At 37.2% G+C, this 26,585-nt stretch overlaps 1 protein-coding gene across 4 annotated transcripts in view; it reads right to left on the bottom strand.

The window, feature by feature from the left end:
* LOC127788360 (uncharacterized) overlaps nt 1-26,585 on the bottom strand; it is a 104,642-nt gene that overhangs the window by 52,864 nt on the left and 25,193 nt on the right. For all 4 annotated transcript variants that reach the window (XM_052316532.1, XM_052316536.1, XM_052316535.1 and 1 more), the window contains 11 exons: nt 18,324-18,441; nt 18,119-18,228; nt 17,896-17,991; nt 16,039-16,162; nt 15,366-15,433; nt 12,174-12,260; nt 11,906-12,058; nt 11,710-11,805; nt 11,518-11,577; nt 11,296-11,417; nt 11,127-11,214 (listed from right to left, as the gene is read on the bottom strand). In XM_052316532.1, coding sequence (XP_052172492.1) covers nt 11,127-11,214; nt 11,296-11,417; nt 11,518-11,577; nt 11,710-11,805; nt 11,906-12,058; nt 12,174-12,260; nt 15,366-15,433; nt 16,039-16,162; nt 17,896-17,991; nt 18,119-18,228; nt 18,324-18,441 — 1,122 coding nt within the window. The remainder of the gene's footprint in view (nt 1-11,126; nt 11,215-11,295; nt 11,418-11,517; nt 11,578-11,709; nt 11,806-11,905; nt 12,059-12,173; nt 12,261-15,365; nt 15,434-16,038; nt 16,163-17,895; nt 17,992-18,118; nt 18,229-18,323; nt 18,442-26,585) is intronic.

The following is a 26,585-nucleotide window of genomic DNA, read 5'->3' as shown; positions in this document are numbered from 1 at the left end:
AACTGTCGTATTACCTTCTTTGATTTGTATTGTACATTTCAGGATCAGAACTCCAGGAAGATGATTGACAGTACTAGAGAGATAAACGGACTCTACCATTTTAATGAGGATGTCTTCATTCATAAAAAAACTCATAGATTAAGTGGTACACGTTCGATTTCTATTTCTAATCAAATCATGCAATGACATCTTAGGCTAGGCCATCCTAGTTTTCTTTATTTGAGACATTTATTTCCTAAGTTGTTTAAAGGAGTGGATCTTTCTATGTTTTAATGCAAAAATTGTCATTTGTCTAAAGATCATTGTGTTACATTTATTTCAAAACCCTATTACCCTTCAAAATCATTTTATTTGATTTATAATGATGTTTGGGAACCCTCAAAGGTTACCACTTTATTTGACAAAATATGGTTTGTAACATTTATAGATGATTATACTAGACTGTGTTGGCTTTACTTACTTGCCAAGAAATCCAATGTGGCTAGAATTTTCTAAGATTTCTTTTCCATGATTGAAGCCCAATTCAACACAAAAATTTGTATTCTTCGATCTGATAATAGAACAGAGTATTTTAATGAATGTTTGGGGGCATTTTTGAAAGAAAAAAGAATCTTAGATCAATCCACATGTTGTGAAATCCCCCAACAAAATGGAATTAAAACGCAAAAATAGACATTTGCTTGAAGTAGCTAGGGCTCTTATGTTTTCTATAAATGTCTCAAAATACCTCTGGGGAGATGCGGTTTTAATTGCTTCCTATCTCATCAATAAGATGCCAACTTGTGTCTTAAACTTTGGAACTCCTTTGCATTCTTTAAAAAAGTTTTTCCCCATATGCCGGCTGTGCTCTGAGTTATATGTTATTAAGTCTCGGTAGAGGGCTTTGTATGTAATGGGAATAAATTTTGTATGTTTATATTTTTTGTGTTTGAGATATAACGGAAATAACTTGCTGTAAGTTATTTCCGATAGTCCTTTATTTCCTTCTATTTGCATCTAAGTCCTGGTTTGTAACCGCCTCTATCCCTTTTACAAATAGAGGCGGATAGGTTCTCGGGTTTTACACATTTACAACATTCATTCTTCTTATTTTATCTTGCACGGTCTCTAGAGAAGATTAAGAGAGAACATTGCTCGGTCCTTGTATTCTCGGGAGGGGAGGCTATTGTTCATAGCCAAGAGTGTGTGAGAGGGAGTGTTGTATCCTATTGGTTTTTAGTGGATTCTATCTCAGTCACCGGCAATTTGGATGTAGGGCATTTTCATGCTTGAACCAGGATAAGTTCTTGCCTCTTTTACTTTCTGTTATTGATCTTTTGATTTACACTATTAATCTGTTTGTCTATTCATGTTACTATTGAGTAAGAGTTGGCTATGAGGAAGTGAGATTTCTTGTGTGTAATTGATCCTAGACTCAAGATGCTTTGTTTATATTCCACAAATATTTTGCTCCAAATTGGATTCCACAGCTGAAAAATGTGTTTTTATGGATTACGCACCTAATAAAAAAGGGTACAAGTGCTTTAAACCCTATGATGAAGAAAACTCATATAAACATGGATGTGTCATTCATCGAAAATAAACCCTATTTTCCCAAAATTCATCTTCACGAGGAGCATGGTGTAGAAGAAGATAATTTTTTTGGAAAATAATGCAAAAGGAGATACTTTCTTAAAAACCCATGAACCCCTTCCAACCATGATTGACACTCCGCTCCACTCTGATAAACAATCTAAGGAAATGGGTGCTCAAAAACATAATGAACAGGATGTGTCTAGTTCAAAGGTGCCAAGCATGATGGAGTCGAAGCTAGGGGGAGAATTACCACAAATAGACCAAAGCAATCCAAAACCGAAGCTTCAGTTTTATACCAGAAGACACTCAAAAAAATAGTATCGATCTGAATATCACTCCAACAACTAAACAGTCGACATCTCTAAAGGTCTTCCTTCCTCTCATGGTAACTCTAAACATACTCCTTTGAATTCTCCCTCATTTGATTTGTCTAATCTAGATGTCCCTATTGCCACTAGAAAATGAGTAAGATCTTGCACCAAACACCCTATTGCCAAATACTTGTTATACCAGAAATTGTCCAATCACCACAAAACTTTCCTTTTAAATATTTCTAACCTACTGTCACAGCTCTTCCGTGAATTTGGTATGCTCCTAGTTCAAAATGGATTAGGAGATGATTTTAGTAGGAACAAAATAGAATAGAGCAAGGGAGAAAGAGAGTGAGAAGAAAGAAAGTGAGTGAGAAAGGTAAGAGAAGGAAGAAGAAGTTTTTGATATTCAATTCAATGATACTCCCTCCAGCATAGCTTAGGAGAATATATACAACCAGTAGGGTGTAGGTGCTGCCACAGCAGATCCCTCCCCTCATTTAGTTATAACAAACCTTTTGTCCTATTCCAGCCCCTCCACATGGGGAATCCTACTGCCTTAAGCAGTTAATAGTAATAGTGGAATTACAGTAGTAAGAAAACAAGAATTACATCAATAAAGGAATTACAACAGTAAAAAAAGAAAATCAAAATTTTACTACTCTAATTCGTTGTTCCAGAGAGCCTCTGATGACACCTACATGTTCCAAGAACCATTCAGGATGCCTTAGGTGATCCAAATTGGAAGGTAGCGGTAAAGGAGGAGATGAATACTCTTGAAAAGAATAGGACTTGGGAGATTAAGGAGCTACCGAGGGGCAAGACAATTGTAGGTTGTAAGTGGATCTTCACCATAAAATGTAAAGCAGAAGGAAGCATAGAGAGGTACAAGGCGAGACTTGTTGCCAAGGGGTTTACCCAAATTTGGCATTGATTACCAAGAGACCTTCGCTCCAATAGCAAAGATAAACTCTAATCGAGTACTCCCCTCTCTAGTGGTGAATTTCAACTGGCCTTTACACCAGCTTGTTGTAAAGAATGCCTTTCTAAATGGTGATTTGGAGGATGAAGTGTCCATGGACCTCCCACCTGGATTTGAGAAAAGACTTAGTACCAGCGAGGTATGCAGATTAAAAAAGGGGCTTTGGCTACACAAAACCACCACGTTCCATCCTTCTTTTTGACCAACAAAACAGGGGAGACAAAGGGGCTTTGGCTAGGCTTGATAATAGATTGTTGGAGCATGTCCCTAACCATCCTCTCAATCTCATTCTTTTGGATAGGTGGGTATCGGTAGGCTCTAATGTTAACTGGTTTTGTATTTGGTTTGAGGTTAATTGAATGGTCAAACAACCGGTTAAGGGGTAGAGACTTTGGCTCAGCAAAAAGGTCCTCATATTTCACCAATAATTCATTAAGTAATGCCAAATGGGTTACCTGATCAGGAGGCTCTCCCAAGCTGCTGACTGTCAGATAAGTTTGCCCCTGCTCCCCTTGTCCCTCGAGTGTGTCTTCCTTGGCTACAATTAAAAAGAATTGTGCCCACTGAATCCACTTCCCCTTCATTACTCTTTTCAGCCCTTTTCCTGTCATCAACTTACACATCCTAGCTTCTCTTCCTCCAGTGATTGTCATTCTTTTCCCCTCCTTCTCGAAGGACACTTCCATGCAGTTAAAATCAAAACTAATAGGGCTTACAACCTTCATCCAATCCATCCTCAAAACCATGTCGCAACCTCCCAACTGTAACAACCTCAAGTCGGTTTCGAACTTCTCCCCTTGCATCTCCCATGAGAACTCATTACAGGCTGAGGTGCTTAACACCTTCTGACTGTTGGCCACTGTTACACTCAAGGGAGGTGTCCCTATCAACTGACATTTCAACCTTCTAGGAGTGTTTTCATTGAGAAAACTGTGGGTACTCCCACTATCAATCAAAATCATAAGGTTGTTGCCCATGGCCTGTCCTCCTACCTTAATAATTTCATTATTAGCCACTCCTTTCAGGGCATGAATGGATATTTCTCCATTATCTCCCATGCTCACATTGCCCCCATCCTCTTCTTCCCCAACTTCTTTGTCACTACCTTCATCACCTTCGAGCAACAGGATCTGCCTCTTACAGGGTTGGTCGGGGTGGTATTTCTCTCCACACCTGAAGCATAAACCTGTTAACCTTCTTTGCTCCCTCAATTGATCTCCAGAAGGTGCTGGGTTTTGGCTAACAATCCCCTTCACCCCGTTGTTACCCCTGCCTATTTCTCAACTAAAATACTTCCCACCTCCACTTGAGGTTCTTGCCACCGTCCCCTTCGTCCACTGCCTTTGCTTCCTCATCAAGGCTTCTACTACCAATTCTTGTAACCGGGCATCCTCCGATGCTTGGGCCACAGTTTGGGATCTCAACACCTTCACCATTGGCCTTAATTCATCATTGAGGCCACTCAGATAGCTTGACACAAAATAGGCTTCGATTAGATAGGGGTTGTGTTGAATTATGTAAGACCTCAGCTCCTCAAAGCGTTTCTGATACGTCTCCACACTTCCCAATTGTTTGTCAATCAACGTAAGTATGTTCTAGATTTACTCAATGAAATAGGAATGCTTGGATGCAAGGTAGCTAAAACTCCCATAGAACCCAACTTGAAGCTTCAACTTGTCGAAACCAAGGATGTAGTAGATAGATAGAAATACCAAAGACTTGTGGTAGATTCATCTATTTATGCCACACCTTACCTAATATAGCCTTTGCAGTAAGTGTGGTAAGTCAATTTATACACTCGCCAAGTTCAGAGCACTTAGAGACTACCTACATAATCCTAAGGTACCTAAAGGGAACACCTGGAAAAGGTTTGCTCTTCAAAAAATAAGGACATCTTCACATAAAGGCCTATACTAACACAAGCTAGGTAGGCAGCACTGCAGATTGTGTTGGTTCCCGTAATCTATGAATATGTGGAAGGAAAATAGGCGTAGGGTGTGCTGGTTAATCTATCTAGGAGTTTCTAAATTAGAAGTTCCCAAATCTGTTTTAGGATACTTGCCTAAATCAAGATTAGGAAACTTCTCTAAATGGTGTAAATATATCCTTCCTTTCTTGTGTGATATGTGTTTCCTATGTTGTATTTGTTCTTCCTCTATAGGAGAAATTGTGTCAGATTTAGTTATGAATGAAATTATTCCTTTCAGTATTTTACAAGGTATCAGAGCCACCGATACATCCTAAACCCTAGTGTGCCTTCATTGCACATCTCCTTCCTCGCCTGTTAGTGTTAATCCCAACCTTCATTGCTGCCTTGATTCTTACCTAATAGCAAGAGAAATAATGTCTGAGAAATTAGAAGTCAACCCCTACATGGCAACTGGAGAATCCACACCAGTGGATCAACCAACCAAAGTTGGAACTAGAGCAGTTCCAGGAGAGTTGCCTAGCATTCATCAATCCTACCATCTAGATGGTAGAAACTACTTGCAATGGGCCTAGTTGGTGAGGACTTTCCTCAAGGGTCGTGGGAAGATCAATCATCTGATTGACCCTCCTCCAAAAGCTCTTAATCCCACATTCCCAACGTGGGACATTGAGGATTCCCAGATTATGTCATGGCTGTGGAATGCCATGCAACCAAAGGTAAGCAAGAACTACAACAAAAGAGATTTGGGAGACTGTGAAGCAAACTTATTCTAAGATCCAAGATGCCTCAGTAATTTTTGAGGTTAAAACCAAGATTAGTAATACTAAACAAGGGGGAATGACTATTACAAAATATTATAATCGGATGAATGGATTGTGGCTAGAGTTAGACTATTATCAAAATGGTATGCAGTGTGGATGCGGTAACTCTTACCTGAATATTTAAAAGAGATAGAATTGTGGAATTCCTAGCTAGGCTTAACTTAAAATTTGACCAAGTAAGGGTGCAAATCCTGGGTAAAGAGAAACTCTCGTCTCTTAATGAGGTGTTTGCTATAGTTAGAAGTGAAGAGAATAGAGGGATTACTATGCTTAGTGAAAATAATTAAGAAAATTCAGCCATGGTGACAAAGAAAGGAGAAGGAGCAAGGTTTAGGGCTGGGAAAGCAAAGGCCCAATCTAGAACCAGCCATAAAAAAGGCCTATGGTGTACTTATTGTAAGAAGTCAAAGCACATCCGGGATACTTGCTTTAAGCTTCATGGGAAGGAGGCTGTTCTAAGCCATATGGGAGGCTTCAAAAACTTGCGAACGAAGAACCAGGCATATCTATCTAACAAGGGGCAAGAAGAAGAAGAAGCACTAGTTGATAAGATAGAACTCCTCTCGAGTTCTGACCTTACTCAATTGAATTTAGATGAGATCAACAAGCGCAAGTCGTTCCTAAAGACTCTTCAAGATGGAGCCTGCTCACTTGCTCAAGGTAATCCAGGTAGTTGCTTTCACTCTGCTTCCTTTTCTACCACAAAAACTAATAAAAGGGATATTTGGATCTTAGATTTAGGAGCAACCGACCATATGACCCCTAATCCTCATGTGTTTGACTCCTATCAACCACTTGCAACCTCTAAACAAATCACAATAGCCAATGGAACATCAATTCCAATCACCAGACAGGGCAAGGTCACTCTTAGCCCTAACTTTCCTATCCAACAAGTATTTCATGTACCACATTTGTCAGCCAACCTTGTGTCTATTCATAAGCTAACCAAAGATTTGAATTGTCGTGCAATTTTCTCCCCTCATTTGTGTGAATTTCAAGCCATGACAACAGGGAAGATGATTGGTGATGCTAGAGAACACAAGGAGCTGTACTACCTGATGAGGGAGGGGACTTATCCTAAAAGGGATCAACTACAAGCTGCTTGCTCATGTAAGGTCACCTCAGATCATAGGGACATTTGGCTGCAACATTACCATTTTGGTCATCCTCCTTTTAACCTCTTAAAAAATAAGTTCCTTGCTTTATTTGATACCCTAGATCCAAGTCAATTTCAATGTGATGTATGTGTTATCTTTAAACATCATCAGGTGTCCTACCCTATCAGCAATAAGATTTCTTCTAAACCATTTGCTCTAATTCATTCTAATGTGTGGGGACCTTCTAAAATTCCTACTATTCTGGGGGTCGTTGGTTTATATCATTCACTGATGATTGCATTCGAATAACTTGGATTTTCTTGTTAAAAGATAAGTCTTCCATTAATACTGTCCTACCCAATTTTTGTAAAATGATTTCAACTCAATTTGGCACCCTTATTTGAAAATTAAGGACTAATAATACAAGAGGCTATTTTAATCATCACTTGCATCAATTTTTCTAACAAAAAGGGATTATCCATGAGTCTTCCTATATAGATACTCCACAACAAAATGGAGTAGTTGAGAGGAAGATGAAATATCTCTTAAATGTGCCTAAGACTTTCTGGAGGGAAGCTGTTCTCACAGCAGCTTATCTAATTAATCGGGTTCCCACCAAGTTGTTACAGTACCAAAGTCCATTTCACTGCCTATCTGCTCATTTTCCAGATCTATTCTTGCATACTCCTCTTCCTCTAAGGGTGTTTGGATGTGTTTCCTTTGTTCACATACCTAAGCATAACCGGGATAAGCTTGATCCTAGAGCTCTTAGGTGTGTTTTCCTAGACTACTCACCCACGCAGAAAGAGTATAAATGTTACCACCCCCCTACTAGGAAGTTCTCTGTGTCCAAAGACGTGAACTTTGTGGAATCCACACCATTTTTTGGTTCATCTTCAATTGGTCACTAGGGAGAGATTCTGGTTGGTGACCAAGGCCATGATAGTGATTTCTTCTTCTTTCCTAACCTAAGAGCAGCCTCTCTTATCTATTCAAATACTGATCAGCCTCTGGTGCAGCCTGGCTCCATCCCATCTCCTTCTACCTACCCTTCAAGAAGTAGCCAGGACTAGGGTGATGATCAAGCGGCTCCTGAGCAAGAGCAAGCAGTCTCTCAAGAACAACATCATCCATTAAGGTGTAAGGGATCTCCTTATGTATTCAAACAAAGGCAACCCCAACATGCACCAGTACCAGTCCCTAGTCAAGGTAAGGACTTCATACAACCCTCACCCAAAGTTCAAACTGATTCTATTCATGAGGATTTAGACCTTCCTATTGTTGTTCGAAAGGGGGTTAGAAGTTGTACCTAGCACCCCTAGCTAATTTCTTGTCCTACCATCGCCTCTCCTAAAACCACAAGGGCTTCCTAACATCTTTGGGCTCCATTGTAATCCCTAAATCAGTTGATGAGGCTCTAAAGAATCAGAACTGGAAGCAAGCTATGCTGGAGGAGATGAGAGGACTAAAAAAGAACCATACATGGGACTTAATGTCTAGGCCAAAGGGGGTTACACCCGTTGGCTGCAGATGGATTTTCAATATAAAATACAAGGCTGATGAGACTCTAAAAATTTAAAAAGTCGGGTTAGTAGCCAAGGGTTATACTCAATCATATGGTATAGACTACCTTGAAACATTTGCCCCAGTGGCAAAGATGACTACAATAAGAATTCTTCTATCTCTAGCAGCCTATATTGGATGGAACTTGCAGCAGTTGGATGTGAAGAATGCATTCCTACATGGAGACTTGGAGGAAGAAGTTTTTATGGAAATACCTCTTGGATTTCAAGAAAAGGATGCAAGGAAAATGTTTAGGCTCAAGAAGGCTCTTTATGGGCTCAAGCAGTCCCCAAGAGCCTAGTTTGGGAGGTTCTCTAAGGCCATGATAGCTATGGGATATAGCCAAAGCAAGGGTGATCACACCCTCTTTATAAAGCACTCAAGGGAAGCAAAGGTTACTGCACTATTGGTGTATGTGGATGACATAATTGTCATCAGAAATGATGAAGAAGAACAGAAGAATCTTAAGGCAAAGTTAGCTAGGGAATTTGAGATTAAAGACCTTAGTATCCTTAAATATTTTCTGGAAATTGAAGTTGCATACTCTAAAGCTAGAATATTTTTGTCTCAAGGAAAATATATATTGGATTTGTTGGCTGAAACAAGATTATCAGGTGGCAAAGGGACTAATATTTCGGTGGAGCCTAACCATAAACTAGGACTCAATCCTAGCTGTCAGTTGGTTGACAAGGGGAGATACCAACGGCTGGTGGGTCGGTTGATTTATCTTTCCCACACTAGGCATGACATTAGAAATGAGGTTATTCGTAATAAGGTAGGAGTAGCACCAATCGAGGTGAAGATGAGAGAGACTAGACTAAGATGATTTGGTCATGTGAGAAGAAGATCAAGAGACGCTCTTGTGAGGAGAGTTGATGAAATGGAACAATTAGTCAAAAAAAGAGAGGTAGGGGCAGATCCAAGAAACTTTGGGAGAGATATTAAAGTTTGATATGAAATGTATGGACCTAAATGAAGATATGACAAAAAATAGAAATACATGGAAATCTAGAATTCATGTAGCCGACCCCACATAGTGGAATAAAGGCTGGATATGTTGTTGTTGTACACTAGGCATGACATTACCTTTGCTGTTAGCCTAGTCAGCCAATTTATGCACTGCCCAATCGAGGAGCATATGCAAGCAATGAGGAAAATTTTGAGCTACCTGAAAGCTACTCTAGGTAAGGGCATTCTATTCAAGTCAGGAGGTGAATTGGACATCAAGGGATTTACGGATGCTGACTATACTGGGTTTATAATTGATAGAAGGTCAACAAATGGGTATTGTGTGTTTTTGGGTGGCAATCTTGTGTCTTGGAGGAGTAAGAAACTAAGTGTTGTGGCAAGATCAAGCACAGAGACAGAGTTTAGAGCAATGGCTCTTGGCCTATGTGAGTTGTTGTGGCTAAGGATCATTCTAGAAGACTTGAAATTCAAGGGTCAATTAGGTTGTTTTGTGACAACCAATCAGCCATCAGCATTGCCCACAATCCTATCCAGCATAACAAAACAAAACATATAGAAATTGACCGACACTTCATTAAGGAGAAGTTAGATGCAGGCCTAATCCATATTCCCTATGTTCCATCCAAGGAACAAGTGGTTGATGTGTTGACTAAGGGATTAGCAGTTAAGAGGTTTGAGAATCTAATATGCAAGCTGGGAATGATAGACATATATTCTCCAGCTTAAGGGGGCCCATAAATCCGTGAATATGTGGAAGGAAAATAGGCGTAGGGTGTGCTGGCTAATTTATCTAGGAGTTTCTAAATGAGAAGTTCCCAAATCTGTTTTAGACTACTTGCCTAGATCAAGATTAGGAAACTTCTCTAAATGGTGTACATATATCTTTCCTTTCTTGTGTGATATGGGTTTCCTATGTTGTATTTGTTCTTTCTCTATAAGAGGACTACTTGTGTACAGATTTAGTTATGAATGAAATTATTCCTTTCAGTATTTTACAAATAGAAGATCTACATCAAGTTCCTACACCTTCGTGAGCGGTAATTTTGTCACCTGGAGGAGTAAGAAACAGAACATGATGGCCAAAAGTAGTGCCAAGCTGAATTTTGTTCAGTAGCCCAAGGGATTTGCAAGGTTGTGTGGATAAAAAGATTACTAGAGAACTTAAAGGTTTCCACTGTCTTACTAGCCAAGGTCTATTGTGACGACAAAGCTGCAATTTCCATTGCCCACATCCGATTCTCCATGACAAAACAAAGCATGTAGACGTGGATAAAGATTTTATCCATTGCCCAAAATCCGGTTCTCTATGACAAAACAAAGCATGTAGGCGTGGATAAACATTTTATCAAGGAAAAACTCAACAATGGGGTAATTTGTATGCCTTACATTCCAACAATTGATCAAATTGTTGATGTTCTCACAAGGGGATTACACAAGAGACAATTTGAAAATCTAGTGAGTAAGCTTGCTATGGAAGATATCTTCAAGCCAGCTTGAGGGGGAGTGTGGAAATGGAAAGGAGTCAATTCCCTTGATCAATGAGAATCAACTCCAATCTCTTGATTGATGTCCCAAATCCCTTGATTGATTGTTTTTATTCTTAGGTGTAGGAATATTCTATGGATATTTCCTAATATGTTGGATGATTCCTCTATAAGAAAAGAGGAACCATTGTTTTTCTAATATAGTGAGATAGAGTTCCTTCTCCAAACCTATTCTTTCTAGTTTACATATATTCTTCGATGACCGAGCCAAGATCATTACCATTATTAGTGTATCTATTATGATTTCAATTAGCTATCCAATCAATGTATGATAATGTTGACTATGACAGAACCATGAAGTAAGCAAATCAAATAGATATTCTCTCTTAATTACCTGACTATGTAGTCCACTGTCAGTGACATTTATCAAGCGTAACACACGTGCTGAAAGCTCTGCATCACGTGTTTCATGTGATTCCGTACTGAAAAGAGATGGTGAAACAGGATCAAAACCATAATGCATTCCCAGTTTGTGTTGTTAGAATTAACATGTTTGTAATCACCTCAATCCACTAAGCTGTTTTGTCTTGAGAATAGCTGCAATTATATGCACTATCCAAGCAAGTTTGGCTTCAATGACAAGAAGCTCCTTATTATCTGCAAGGGCTGGTAGATTCACCGCTTCCTGTAAAATGCAATTAAAATATAAGGGAACTGTAATAATCATTACCAGAATCTTGAAAGCATCCAGACAACTGGCTAGATTTGCTGCTATTAAAGCATACCATATACATCTGCAATACAGGATCGGTAATCTGCATTATATAGGTGCTACATGTCTCATACTGCAAACAAAAAATAAAGATTTTTTAAGCCAACAATGATGAATGCTTGGAATATCCAATTTTAATGTTCATAAATTCATTAAATGCTGGTTTCAAAATCACCCATCAGTTGAACCAGGAATGGGCCTAAACCTGAAATCTGCAAAGGTAGGGAATGCACTCAAGCTGATCTTGAAGAAGTTCGACATTGTCAAGTGGATCCTCTGAGAGGTCATCTGATAATCCAGCCTATGAAACAAATGATTACAGAGAATAAGTAAAAGTCTCTATGTGGTGGAGTTAGCCCTCAAAGCATCAGTATCAGCTGAAAGTGGACATGTAACCTAACCTGAATAGAATCAAACTTCGATGAGATAAAGTGTTCTATGATTTTAGGGACAAATTCATTTAGAAGGTTTGGTGCATTGCCCTTCAAGTATGGTACAGATGTCACCAATCTAGACCACAGCCCAAGAAGGTAGTACACACTGCCGCTTGCCCACTAGTATAAAGAAACAGTCAATAGGTTATATAAAATAGAAAATCCTTTATGTAGAAAGATAACAGTATTTCTTCATTGACTTTGTAATAAACTAAAACATAAAAGACCAAATAACCTGCCATGATTGCAGAGACTTCAATGTGAACTCTGTCACCATGCTTATCCAACTACTATATCCATCCATGTTCACCAGCTCAGACAACTATATCACATAAGGGTGAGTTGTGAGTAACAAGAAGCTCATCAAAACAAAAGTAAACTGGACAACTATATCGCTAATTCATCTGATTTCATAATATGACTATCAAATGGATTGATAAATTTTATACAAATTCTCTTTGAAGCTCAATAGTGGTGTTCATTTTACCTTCTCTCTTCTTTTTCTTTTTCATTTTTTCCCATTTCACTAACAACAAAAAGATGATCTGTCAGCTAATTCATGTAGCCAATCCAGGCAAGTGAGATTAAGGCTTGATATGTTGTTGTTCAATATGGACCTAAGGCCCTTTTAAGTATTAATTGGGCATTCATATTACTACTTGTTTTGCAGCTCTATCTCAATGTAATTCTGTTACTCATTTACTGTAAGACCACAGATCTTCACCCAAAAGTGGTAAAAGTGACTATTGAGTTCATGAGACCAAGTAATTTACCCAAGACCCCCTCAATAGACTACCAATGTGGTATTTCATCATGAAACTCCCTCCCTTTGACTTATCTAACCCAAGCTAGTCTACGAACAATTCCCTGGCCTGTACCCACTCAGAAATGGTCCTGGCTTTGATCCCACTTGTAACATCGTAGGTTGGCTTTGACACCATTTTGCAAATAGTATTTCATTTTACTTGCTCTTCATTTATGAATTTGTCTACTTGTTCGAACTTCAAATTTGAGACAATGCTTCACGTTGATGTTTTAGACTTCTAGTACTTTGTTCAAATAATATTAGTTGTTATCATAAGGTACTTTGTTCATGTTGGTTATTTGTTATTCAAGATTTTATGAGTTTGCATTTATCTCTTTACAGGTATATATTGAAAAGAAAGGTGTAGAAGTATTTTATACATATACTAAATAAATGTGTGTTGAACCATCGTATGTCCCACACTCTCACTCAATCCCTCAAGAAAACAAAAAACTCACACGGAAATGACAGAATAGAAATAGGAAAGAACAGAACAACACACACACAAAGAAGACAAGGAGTTTATCCTGGTTCGGATGACCTTAGGAGCGGTGACCCTACGTCCAGACTAAAATTGAGGGCTATGGCTTCCACTATCTTGAATCACAATCGATACACTACACACACACACAGCTCTTAATCGAGCTATGCTCTCGTAGATTACAAAGGCTAAGACTAGACTTTTCTCTCTCACAGTATACGATTACAAATTACAGTGATTCAAAATGAAAAGACTCAACCCCGACCATCTATTTATAGAATATAATGGCGGGTATTACAAGAAATAACCAAATAGCCAATAGTTACCATTACAAACATCTAATTACATTTAATAACCAAGCTTCATAGGGCTTGATTTCTTCTGGTCTTTAGATATTTCCGTGTTATAGGACTAATCTTAGGCAAACTCTAACAATGTGTGACTTTTGTCCATGAGATGTTCCCTTGCAACCAGCATATCGAGTCCAAGCACTCATTGGGACTTAGTGCACCTTGCGCACTTCAACAACCATGCTCAACACAACCCCTCACATGTGGTCAATTTTCATTTAATATTGGGCCAAACATGAGGAACTATTTAAATATTTGGTTGACAATGAAGTTTGGAAACAAGAACATTGCCTCCTCTCATACTATACTAAGAATATTAGGCACCATTTTTTTTTTTTTTTTGGGGGGGGGGTGTGGGGGGGGGGGGGGGGGGGGTGTGGCTACGTCACCAACTTAAAAGCTCAAATTATTAGAGACAAAAGAAATTTTATCTTTTATATTATCATTTATACTCTCAATGCACTCCTCACATGTGACCAGAATACACTGAATAATTGAGCCAAACCCATGCAACTAACGAGTATTGATGAGTTATGGATGAGTGATCAAGACATCTGATAGCTCCAACACTCAAGTTTTTGAAATTCAGAGTAATCCAAGTGCCCAAGTCTAGCAAGTCAGATTGCTACACCTATCCCAACTTTTTCAATGAGCAAGTTGCACCATCTTCTTTCTCACACCCTACGCATGCTCTAGTAAACCACCACCGTTATGACCACCCATCTGAATTCAATCTTCACTCCACAACCCTTTTTGACCAAATTGGCAATTCAAACCACAATAAACCCACTCCCATCTTCATGGTGACTGTATCTGAACCAAATAGAGACTAAATAACATATGACGGCCAGATTTCAAAGCTCAAGAAACCCAGTGAACCTACCCCTACGGCCTACCCTCAAAGCTCAAACCAATTTTTAAATTAATAAGGACAGAAGCATTCTTTCAAAGTTTGTAAACTAGATTCTGCCACATTTTGGAATCTCAGTTGGTTTATTGACACAATACATCAGTCTAAAGGTTTTCACACTGATCAAGAAGAGATCATGGCACACAAAATGATAAGGCAATAGAAATTTCAACTATGAAATAATCCAATATCTCAAAGCAAAATTAAAAAACAAGATCTCTTAGAGGTTGATATGCTGACATTTCATCGCCAATGCTAGGAGAGGAAAAGGGAATACAACATGACTGTTCAAGAAACAGAAATCTTAGCATCTGCTAAAGCAAAAATGAATCAACAGTTAAGCATTCTATCTTCCTACATCCTACTTGTCTCATTAAAAAGAAAAAAATGTGTCCAAACATAAGTTCAGTTTTTGACAATTGAAGATACACGTATGTGTGTCTACATATGGGTCAATTTAGTAACTGCAAGACCTAGTAGATACTGTCAATTTTGTTGTTTTCTACAACCACGTCCTTGAACAATGAAGCATATAAGTTAATAATAAGATCTGTGCACATAACATGAAAGCACACAGAAAGAGATCATAGATAATGTAATATTGGAACTGCAGAACAGTGGCTCATGTATATATATTATCAAATAAAATGTCTTGATATTCACTATACACCACTCTTAGCGACAACATATCAACATTTTTATTAATATTGATAGTAAGCTATTTAAAATCAGAACAGAATTTATGGTTAATAGAAAATATCTCACCAAGCACACAGTAAGATCTGCACAAGAAGAAATCAGTTTCAAAGACCCAATGACTACAGCACACAGGACAATGCCCACATACATAATGCTGGTATATACACACACACAAAATAGACCTGGTAATTCACTTTGAAGCGCCCAAGAAGACGGCAAAACTCATTGTAATTATCATGATCAGCAAGACCTGCACCCCAAGCAACATAGGAGTCAATCCATCAGCACAGTAACAGAAAAACCAAGAAATATCCAGTATTAAATCTGCACAATTTTATTACTTCAAAAATTCCAATTTGTAACAGCATATTCAGAAAAACCAAGACATATCCAGTATTAAATGTCCAATTTTATTACTTTATATAGTCCAATTTGTAGCGGCATATTATTTTTCTTTTACAATTCACTTTCAATTCTACTACTTTTCACCTTAGAGGAATCATCCATATTGCAAAGTTACAATAAACCTTTCTTGGCATTATACTAACATAATGATCTTAGAATTTAAAAAGATGACATGCTGAAAGTAAACTAAATATACCCAGTTCAACCAACTTTTCAATTTGAATTTTGAATATCTTAGCAAAAAGCCTTAAAATTCTCTATACATTTAACCATGAAATTCATTTTTACCACTGTCACTAACTTTTCAAAAATTGTTCTATATTTGAAATTTAAGGCCGCAGGAGTTTCCTTTGATGTGGAACTTTTCTTATTGTTCCTCATAGAAGAATTTTTCAATAACTAAAAATCAGTCAGACAAATATGCTGAAAAATGTATGCAAACCACTGTACCTTTCCCCATTTCCAAAATTTCCTTGGTTCCTGACATTAGCTGAGCTAAATATTTAAGGCGAGTACTATCATTTGTGAAGAGGGATCTTCTTACAGAAGCCAGGCGTACCAAGCACTCCAAAGCCTGAAAGTGAAAAACTAGGAATTAACAAAGATATATTGAGACAAATTTAAACAATAAATTATCATTGATAAAAACTAGAAAAAGATATCAACATTTTCAACGGCTTCCTTCAAAAAAATTAAATGCACTGCTATAAAAGAAGGAATTAACAAAGAAAATCATGGTATGACATTAACAAATGAAGAACAAAAAATTGGGTCGCCCAATATTTATCATAGTTTATTAGAAAAGATACCATAAAGTGTGTCACTAACACAAGATTTTTGACAACCCAACTCAGTTAAGCCTTTTTGCAACTACGAGTCACATTGACAGGTCAGTTTTCTCAATTCTCAATCAACAGCCACTATTTTTTGGTATCTTTCTTTATATTCTAAACTAATCTATACTGATTTTTTTATGCCTGAACACACATTTAAAAATTTATACAGATTTGATGCCTGAATATAGCCATCAACAAAAAGGGAACCCATTGCAAAATACATGCATACAAAAAAATTAAGATTTTACTCCAAAAACTGTTTCTCACTCTCCCTCCATGTACAACAGGACAAGTCAGGTGTCACTCTTCAGTTAAGATCTGATAATGGAAAGGCTACCATGCAGAATAAAACACAACAAGCACCTGCCTGTCGATGCCTAGTTTAGGTTGAGGAACCATAAGGAAGGTGGAACCAGAGGAAAGAAGACATCATAGTGCCTCCCACTTATTGTCCAATCCAAATGACTAAGAACTGATGGATTGTAATTGACAAAATAGTAGCAAGGATTACAACATTCCAATCAAATAATTATGCTTCTGACACCAGCGACTACTTGCTTTCTTCAGGTAACAACTGGTCTAAGTTGAGTAATCACATAATTTGTCCACCATTGAAACCATAAGAATGGATAAGGAAGATGAAAGAATACGGTAGCTAGTCTTTAGTTTCTGCTGTCCTAAGAAATGACTCAAAATACCAGTGACAAGAGAAAAATAGTTTGTTATAGAGATTCACTAAAGGTATAGCATGCAACATCACAATCTTAAAGTTTAGTTCTCATACAACAAGCAAACTTCCATATAAATTAGCAAAAAAGATTAATCATATTTATCTGGGATGGGCTCAAGCAAGATTGCCATATATAGGTTATCATCCATGTGTCAAACTTTCTTAAATCCTTTATCCTAGAGTACTATTTGTGGCTCCAAAAGTTGGGTCTGGATGCTGGACATGTGATAAATCATTAAATATGATAATAAATCAAATAATCTAAAATGATGTTATTGTCTAGAAATATTGTCAAAATTAAATGGAACTATAAAAGGAAATTTCCGTCTCTTATCTATTTTAGAGCTCCAAGTTTTTCTTTAATATCAAATGTGAGTTTTCTTGTCCATAGAAAAGAAAAAAAAATCTAGTGCTTATTTGGCTATCGTTGTCTGATAGATCCCATACTCTTACCCTTGTCATACAAGGTGGATACAGGAATGGAAGAGCAAACAAGAGTCTCCAATATAATACAAAATTATATTACATTTTTCCTGACAAAGTAATCCCAGCACCAGCAGCATGATAAGTTATCATGATATTTTAGGCAACAATGCAAGGGATGCAACTTATTCACCACCATCCAAAACAATAAACACAATAGTTGTCAATGAACAATTTGAATAGAAACAGCATGTTACACCCAATGTCTAAGACATACTACATGAAAGTCTCCATGAATTCAGAAGATTGAAAACTAACCTCCCTAGAAAGAGGAGGTTTAGTGATAGCGTAGTAATCAAAAAAGATCTGCAGTGTTGAGGAATCTTCAATGACTGGCTTCCACGAAGATGGAATCTATATAGCTCAGCAAGAATGTTTCAGAGTCAAAACCAAGAAAATAGCAAAACCTTTACAAAGGAAGTTAAATAAAACTGTAAGTGAAACAAGCACCACATTTGCTACAGAAAAATTTAAAGTGCACCTGAATAGAACCAAAATCATCTGAGCTTTCATCATATGATGTCCCCATAAAATCAAATGATAAGCATTTGAGTGACAATGAAAGTGCCAATTCTTGCAACTTGCTTCCAGCTGCATTTGAATTGAGAAAGTAACATTACGATCGCAAAAGGAAGTTATAAAGAAAGACCAAAACTAATGCTGCAATTACAGAGTAAGCATGCTACCATCATTTTTAAGTTGACATAGGGAAGTCAGCGATATTTGAAAGATTTGGAAAAGTGACTGATCCCTGAAGGAGCAAGCCACCCTACGATGATGGGTAGAAGGCAATCCTGGATTTGGCTGGTTATTCATTAAAAAAAAGTACAGTTATTAATAGGAAAAATCATCAAAATGACAGACTTCAAAAATGAATTACTTTCATATCATATATTATACATCAGCAATAAACAAACACATGGATGTCAAATTGAACTAAAAAAATTGTGGCTCATTTCAAGCCAAAAAAAAATGGTGGCTCATACTCAGAAAGGAGGGACAAACATAGATCAAAGCTACAAAGTTAATGAGTGGAAATAAGCTATTATCACAATGTATTAATTGACATTATGGCAACAAGTTGATATACATTATTAGTGCACTCAACTGAGAAGATATGCAGCAACCATAAATTTAAATTCGACCACATGGACTTCAATTCCCATTTGTACTTTAGCAACACCATGGTCTTTTGCCCAAAAGTGCTAGCTAAAATTGCCTTTTGGGTTTCTAAGACTTAGTAATATAACCAAGACATCCCCAATAGTGCCTAGATCATCCCCAATAGTGCCTAGATCACACTATTGGGCACTACTGGATTGTGACAATATCTAACAGTGCCCAGATCACACTTTGCATGGTCTGCTACAAAAATTGGAAATAAGGTATGCAGTTGTAAAATCCCTTTAAAGTTAAACGGGAAGTTTTATCAAACAACTATGAGACCAAAGAAAACATGGTGGGAAACACTTAAACATGCATAGGACATAACAATCTGAGAGATAATATAACCATGGACAGAGATGTCTAGAGGTCCAGGATTCCTGTAGCTGACCCCAATTAGTGGGATTAAAACTTGTGATCACTGTTATTATTTGTATAATTTGACAAAAAATCAACATAACATCATTCTAATTTTACAGAGCAATATCTATGGTACATATGTAACTGCTCCATAGGAGTCAGTTATGACTTAGAAACTACTGAACAAGGAAAAGAAATATCCTAGAAATAAAATTATAACAAACTATACACTCAAATAGAATATTCAAAACTGAATAACTACATATTTTCTACACTCTCCCTCAAACTGGGTTGTAAATGTTAAGTAAACCCAGCTTGGATCTCATATCCTCAAACTTAATCTTAAGTAGAGTCTTGGTTAGAATGTCTGCAATTTGAAAGAGCAATAGATATGTAGGAAATATTGATAGTCCCATCTTCAATTTTTTCTTTAATAAAGTGTCCATCTATCTTCACATGTTTAGTTCAATCATGATGAACTGGATTTTTAGCTATGCTTATAGCAACTTGATTATCACACAATACATTAATTTGATCACCTGATGCAACTTTAAGTTCAAAGAGCAATCACTTTAACCACATTCCTTCACAAATTCCATGAACCATTGCTCTAAATTCTTCTTTTGCACTACTTCGAGCCATAACTATTTGCTTCTTGTTGTGCCAAGTTACCAAGTTTCCCCATACATAAGTACAATATCCAAAAGTTAACCTACGATCAGTAATAAAACTAGCCCAATCTGCATCAGTGAATACATCAATATTCATTTTCTTAGTCTTTTTAAAGTATAGACCTTCCCCAGGAGTTTTCTTTAGGTATCTCAAAATGTGATACAATCGGTTCATATGTTCTTCAGTGGGATTGTTCATAAATTAACTACCTACACTTACTACAAAACCAATATCAAGCCTTGTATGTGATAGATAAATAAGTCTACCAACCAATCTCAAATATCTTCCTTTGTCAACAGGAGCATTTTTCCTTTCCTCTCTATCTTTTGTTACAATCTCCATTGGAGTATCTGAAGATTTGCATCCAAGCATTCCAATTTCCTTAAGTAGATCGAGAACATACTTACAATGAGAACTACAATACTTGTCTTGGATCTTCAAATTTCCATCCCAAGAAAATATTTCAAATTTCCCAAGTCTCTCACTTCAAATTCATTTGCAAGAAATCTCTCGTGTTTGCTAATCTCCTCTTCATGATCTCCCATTAGGATTATATCATCCACATACACAATAATAATGGATATTCTTCCACTAGGAGAACTGTTTATAAACAAAGTATGATCAGATTGGCATTGTAAATAACCAAACTTCTTTACTGTTTTAGTAAATCTGTCAAAACCAAGCTCTAAGAGATTGTTTGAGACCATAAAGAGATTTCATTAACTTACAGACTTTGTTTGAATTTGTTTGATCCTTAAGACCTATAGGTATCTCCATGTACACCTCTTCTTCTAAATCTCCATCGAAAAAAACATTCTTGATATCTAATTGATGTAATTTTCAGTCATTATTCACTGTAAGAGATAAAAGTACTTGAATTGTATTTAATTTAGCAATAGGAGCAAAAGTATCTTGATAGTCAATACCATAAGCTTGTGTGAAACCTTTAGCAACTAATCGGGCTTTAAACCCTTCAACACTTCCATCTACTTTGTGCTTAATGGTAAAAAATCCATTTGCATCCAACTGGATTCTTTCCAAGAGGCAAATTGACTACATCCCAAGTTCCATTCTTTTCAAGTGCTCTAATTTCTTCATTTACAGCTTGCTTCCATTCAAGTATTTGGAGAGTTTATTGTATATTATTAGAAACTTGAATATCTGTGAGTTTAGGTAAAAACACAGTATTTTGGGGACAACCTCTTATAAGATAGGAAATTGCAGATGGGATACTTTGTGCAGGACCTTACACTTTTCTTTGGGCAATTGGTAGATCAAGATCATCTAAATTCACCTCTTCAGAATCAGAAACAGTGTTACCTTTTTGTGTCTCTTTTGGAATTGAATTTGGTTCAGCTTCATGGTTAGTAGTGAGTTGCACTTGTTCTTCTACATATCTTTGATCTTTCTTCTTTCTAGAATAGACAATTAACTCTTTGTTGTTAACAGTTGAAGGAATACTCAAAGGCTGTAATTGTTGTAATGGAATACTTAAACGCGGTAAATTTGACTAATTTCCAATGACATGAGACTTTGGACCAAGAGTAGAATGAAGGACAGTAGTAAGAGATGATTCAAAATCTCAAAACCAAATTTCTTCAGAATTCTCACTCTCCCCCTGAATGTTGGTTTTGGAATAATAAGGCTATTTTTCTAGAAAAGTAACATCATAGAATAATAGAATTTCTTTGTGAGAGGAGAATAACACTTATATCCCTTCTGATTTGGAATGAACAGATCAGTGTTAGGACTACTCTAATACCATGTAGAATTTGATAGAAAATCAACATAACATCATTCAAAATTTACAGAACAATATATATGGTGCAGATGTAACTGCGGACGTTATGACTTAAAAAATGCTGAACATGAAAAAAAAAATATCCTAGAAATAAAATTATAACAAATTGTACACTCAAATAGAATATTCAAAATTAAATAACTACATATTTTCTACATTATTGTATGGTTTTCCCCATTATGATAGTTGCTATGGTTGCTACCTAAGTATTCATTGAGATCAAAACTACTTGAAGATGTCACCTACTGGATATTTTACCTATGTGTGGGGAAATTTGGTTACTTGGCAAAGTAAGAAACAGTCAGTTGTGGAAAGGAGTACTGCAAAAGCTGAGTTTAGGGCTATGTCTTACAAATATGTGAGGGAATTTGGCTAAAAAGGATACTAGGGGAGTTAAAGATGTCAATTGGACAGTCCATAAAATTATTCTGTGACAAAAAAGGCTGCCATAGGCATTGCAAAAAATCCCGTTCATCATGACAAGACAAAGCATGTGGAGATTGATCGTCATTTCATCTATCACGAACCCAAGGATATAATAGTAAAAATGATAGTAGTTTAGTTTATAGCATTTACTAAATTGTACTCTAGGTTGTTGTTCATGTTTGCACCTTTCAGTTGTATTATAACTAAAAGGATAGAACAGCCTATAAATAGGCTAGGTTAGTTAGAGAATGTGATAGTTGATGAACGATATCTGATTTCTTCCATCTAAAATTCTCTCTTCCTCTCTGTCCTCTCTAAATGCTCCCTCCATTCTTATGATTTCTCCCTCCCTTTCTATCCTTTCTCCCCCAATTTCTTCTAAATTCCCATACAAACACTAGGCTAAACCTAGGTGCATGACATTTGGTATCAAAGCCGGTTGATTCTTGGCTGTGATTTTAGCAATTCGTAGCAACTGATCAAGGCGGTTCAGCAGGCTGTAACAGGAGGCAGATTAGGTTTGCCGAATCTAGATCTAGGCAATTACTGGAAGCTGATCAAGAGGCTGTTAGAGGCAAATTTTCAAGGATTTCAGCCGACCTTAGGTTATCCGATCTTAACAGTTACTCCATCACAGCCAATCTTTGGTTGCTAACTTGTGCGGCGATACCCATAGGCTGTTTCTCAGCTGCTAATTGAAGCAGATCCAGGCGATACGTATAGGCTGTTTTCAGAGACAGATCAATCGATTGATTCAGGAGGCTGATTCAGATCTAGGAGATCCCAGGTGATTGCTGACCATAGTTGGTCCTTGGAAGAAGATCAAAAACTATTTTTTTGAAGTAAGTGAATTAAGGAAATGGCGGAAGGCAACCACATGAAGCAGTTGGAGACAAGAATAGACAATCTGGAATTCGGTTATAAGGCAGACTCAGGCGGAGGTGAGTTGCTACCAAGCGGAAAGCACCACAACCAAAGAAAGTGTACAGAGAGAACAGGATAAAAACAGTCTTGATACTTTTGGCCAAAAGCCTGGACGACTTTTTGAGTAAGATTTCAAAAATATTTCAGGTAAGTCTACCAGAGGAATTTCTTCCAAGATTTCAAAAATGTTTCAAGTCTACCAGATGAATTTCTTCCAAGTCCCACCACAGAACCGATTCCAGCAAGATCTGGAATCCTACCTTATACCTCCGGTTTTCAAGAAGCTGAAGAAATACCTGGATTGGATCAGACAAATCAGGATGTCAAGAAAGGAATGGCAGCTGCCAGAAAAGTCACTGTAAAAACATTGGAAGCAAAATCTGTTGAAGATGAAAGGTTCGAGGCGATAGAGCGACATGTAGAGAGAGAAAATCTGTTCAAAATCTACTTCGTGGATATTCAGAAAAAGAAGCAGGAAAAAGTTCAGGAAGAATATAGACAGAATAGTTTGGAGTTCAGATAACTTTTGGAAACCTGCAACTTAATCAAAGTGAACATCCAACAACAACAACATATCCAGCCTTTATCCCACTATGTGGGGTCGGCTACATGAATTCTAGACTTCCATGTATTTCTGTCTTTTGTCATATCTTCATTGATGTCCATACACTTCATATCAAACTTTCATGTTTCTCCCAAAATCTTCTTAGCTCTGCCTCTACCCCTTTTTTTGACTAATTGTTCCATTTCATCCACTCTCCTCACAGGAGCGTCTCTTGGTCTCCTTTTCACATAACCAAACCATCTTAGTCTATTCTCTCTCATCTTCTCCTCTATTGGCACTACTCCTACCTTATTACGAATAACTTCATTTCTAATTTTATTTTTTCTTGTATGGCCGCACATCCATCTTAACATCCTCATCTCCGCTACGCTCATCTTTTGCTCATGCTGGTATTTGACTGCCCATCATTCTGAGCCGTACAACAAAACTGGTCTTATAGCTGTCCTATAGAATTTTCCTTTCAGTTTTAATGGGATTTTACCATCACATAACACCCCCGATGCATTTCTCCATTTTAGCCCACCTGCCTTAATTCTATGTGTGACATCCTCGTGAATTTCTCTATCTTTTTGAATCACTGATCCCAAATATCTAAAATGATCTTTTCTTTGTAAGATTTGGTCTTCCAATTTTATTATAACATTCTCCACTCTTGCATTCTTACTAAAGTGAACATCCAAGGGAGGAAAATTAAAGATTGGTTAGAGGATGATGAAAGATACTTGCATCTGGAAAATTTTGAAAGCATTGAATTTTTCCAGGAGTATACCCATGATTTGGAGCTGAGGAGGAAGCAGAAGGAACAATTAAAGCGGAATGAACAGAAGACCCGTGATGCAGTTTGAAAGATCATGGAAGAGCAGGTTGCTGCTGGAACACTTATTTCTAAAACTCACTGGCGTAATTACTGCATGAAGGTCAAGGAAATCACTGGAACTTACAAATCAATGGGAGAAGAGAGCTTTGACATGGAGATCTTCAAGGTCTACATTTCATGTTTGCAGGAAAAGCAAAAGAAAAGGAATGTAACAGAAAAGAGGAAAAGGCTTAGAAGGAGAAAGAAAGGAAAAAGAGAAGAGGATAAACTAGATAGAGAAAGCAAGGATAGGATAAAGAACAATGGCCAGTTGCAGTAATTTCATAGGGATAAGAAATCTCTCAAGAAGGGGGGATTGTCACAACCCCAAGGATATAACAGTAAATATAATAGTAGTTTAGTTTGCTGCGTTTACTGAATTGTACTATAGGTTGCTATTCATGTTTGTACCTTGCAGTTGTATTATAACTGAAAGGATAGAACAGCCTATAAATAGGCTAGGTTAGTTAGAGATTGAGATAGTTGATGAATGATATCTGATTTCTTCCCTCTCAAATTCTCTCTCTCTCGGTTCTCTCTGAATTCTCCCTCCATTCTTCTGATTTCTCCCTCCCTTTCTATCCTCTCTTCCCCAATATCTTCTAAGTTCTCTTACAAACCCTAGGCTAAACCTAGGTGCATAACATCATCAAGGAAAAAATAGAGGAAGGAACTATCAGAGTAGTATACATGCCTTCAAACTGCAGACATCCTTACAAAGGCTCTTCCTCTACTCAACTTTGAAAGTTTGAAGTCCAAGCTGGGCATGATTGTCATCTACCACCCAGCTTGTGGGGGTGTGTGGAAATCCAGCCTTGATTCTTTTAGAACAATTAGCAATATCTATCTTTAGTTAAGCTTCTTATTTTCAGTATAGTGTGATTTGGGTCCATTAACTTGTTTCCTAGTTTGATTGGAGAACACATCTCTCTCAAAACTAGCTGTAAGTTTCCTAATCTAGTGTAGTTGTAACTTCCTAATCCAGTGTACATAAATCTCAGAATAGGAATCTGGGAGATTTAGCCTTCTGTATATGTATTCCAGTAAGGAAGATGAATAAGATTATCTCTTCCTACCAAAATTTCGACATATATCAAATACATAATCGCCACAGTAAGTGGTGACACGATTCAATTGACAACCCTAAGATGGACGATGCAATCAATGCAACCAACTCAAGTAATTGACAGGAAAGCAGAAAACAAAGCAAAATATTATTTTAACATAGAAAACAAAATTATGGAGAGCAAAAAGTGCTACTTTGACTAGATCAATGTGATGCTCCCACTGCTTATGTTTTAGAAGCCATAAACTATAAATTAACTTTGCAAGTACTAGGATAAGAAAGAATCCAATTTGAGATGATGTTGTTGATGATGATGATGGATGGATGATGATGATGATAATAATGGCATCATAAGGTGTTAGAATGACCTCATATTTGGGCCAAATGAAGGAAGACAATAATGCAGTCTACTCAATAACAGAAACAAAGGCTTCAGTGAGTTAAAATATAAAATGAGGAAAAGCCATTTTCTTAATGGCCTAAAGAAAGAGCTTATTGATGTGCAATTGAAAGAAATCTTTCCAGAGTGAAAGACAAAGCAAAGGAATGCAGAAGGACTTCACTCTTTTTTTCCTCCTTTTCTTTTCATAGGCAACTAAGAACACAAACTGAAGTCTTGTATAGGGAACACAGTTCAAGCCATGTCCCTTGTGCGTAAGGAAGGAGGATACAGCAATACACAGGCTTTGAAAGTAGAAATCATTACCTTTAGATGACGACATGTTCATATAATTATCAATAACGTAAGAGAGATCAAAAGCAATTCATTTTAAGGTGGATTGCTTCACCCCAGAAATGCCTAATGGATAGGAAAGAAAATATTTATTCCACTACCACTTTGGTCTGAGCCAAATGGTGGAGAGAACTAACTCACAAGACAGAAACTCCAGAAAAAAATGACAGGCATCATAAAATCAGACCACGACCAAGAGCACCTCTAAAATAAACAAATTAACAAGGCATTAAAAAACAGAAAAAATATACAAAGAATGTAGGTAACAACTAAAACCGGCTCACATGATAACATCAAGGGGCAAGCTAAAAAATGAACAACAGATATCCTCCAAACTTTTCTATAGCAAATTCCATTGCATGAAGCAGAGACCAGCTAAAG

This window comes from Diospyros lotus, chromosome 13 (assembly GCF_014633365.1).
Source record: "Diospyros lotus cultivar Yz01 chromosome 13, ASM1463336v1, whole genome shotgun sequence".
Lineage (NCBI taxonomy): Eukaryota > Viridiplantae > Streptophyta > Magnoliopsida > Ericales > Ebenaceae > Diospyros > Diospyros lotus.
The sequence above is the reverse complement of the archived record's forward strand: the minus strand, read 5'-3'. Positions and strand labels throughout refer to the sequence as shown.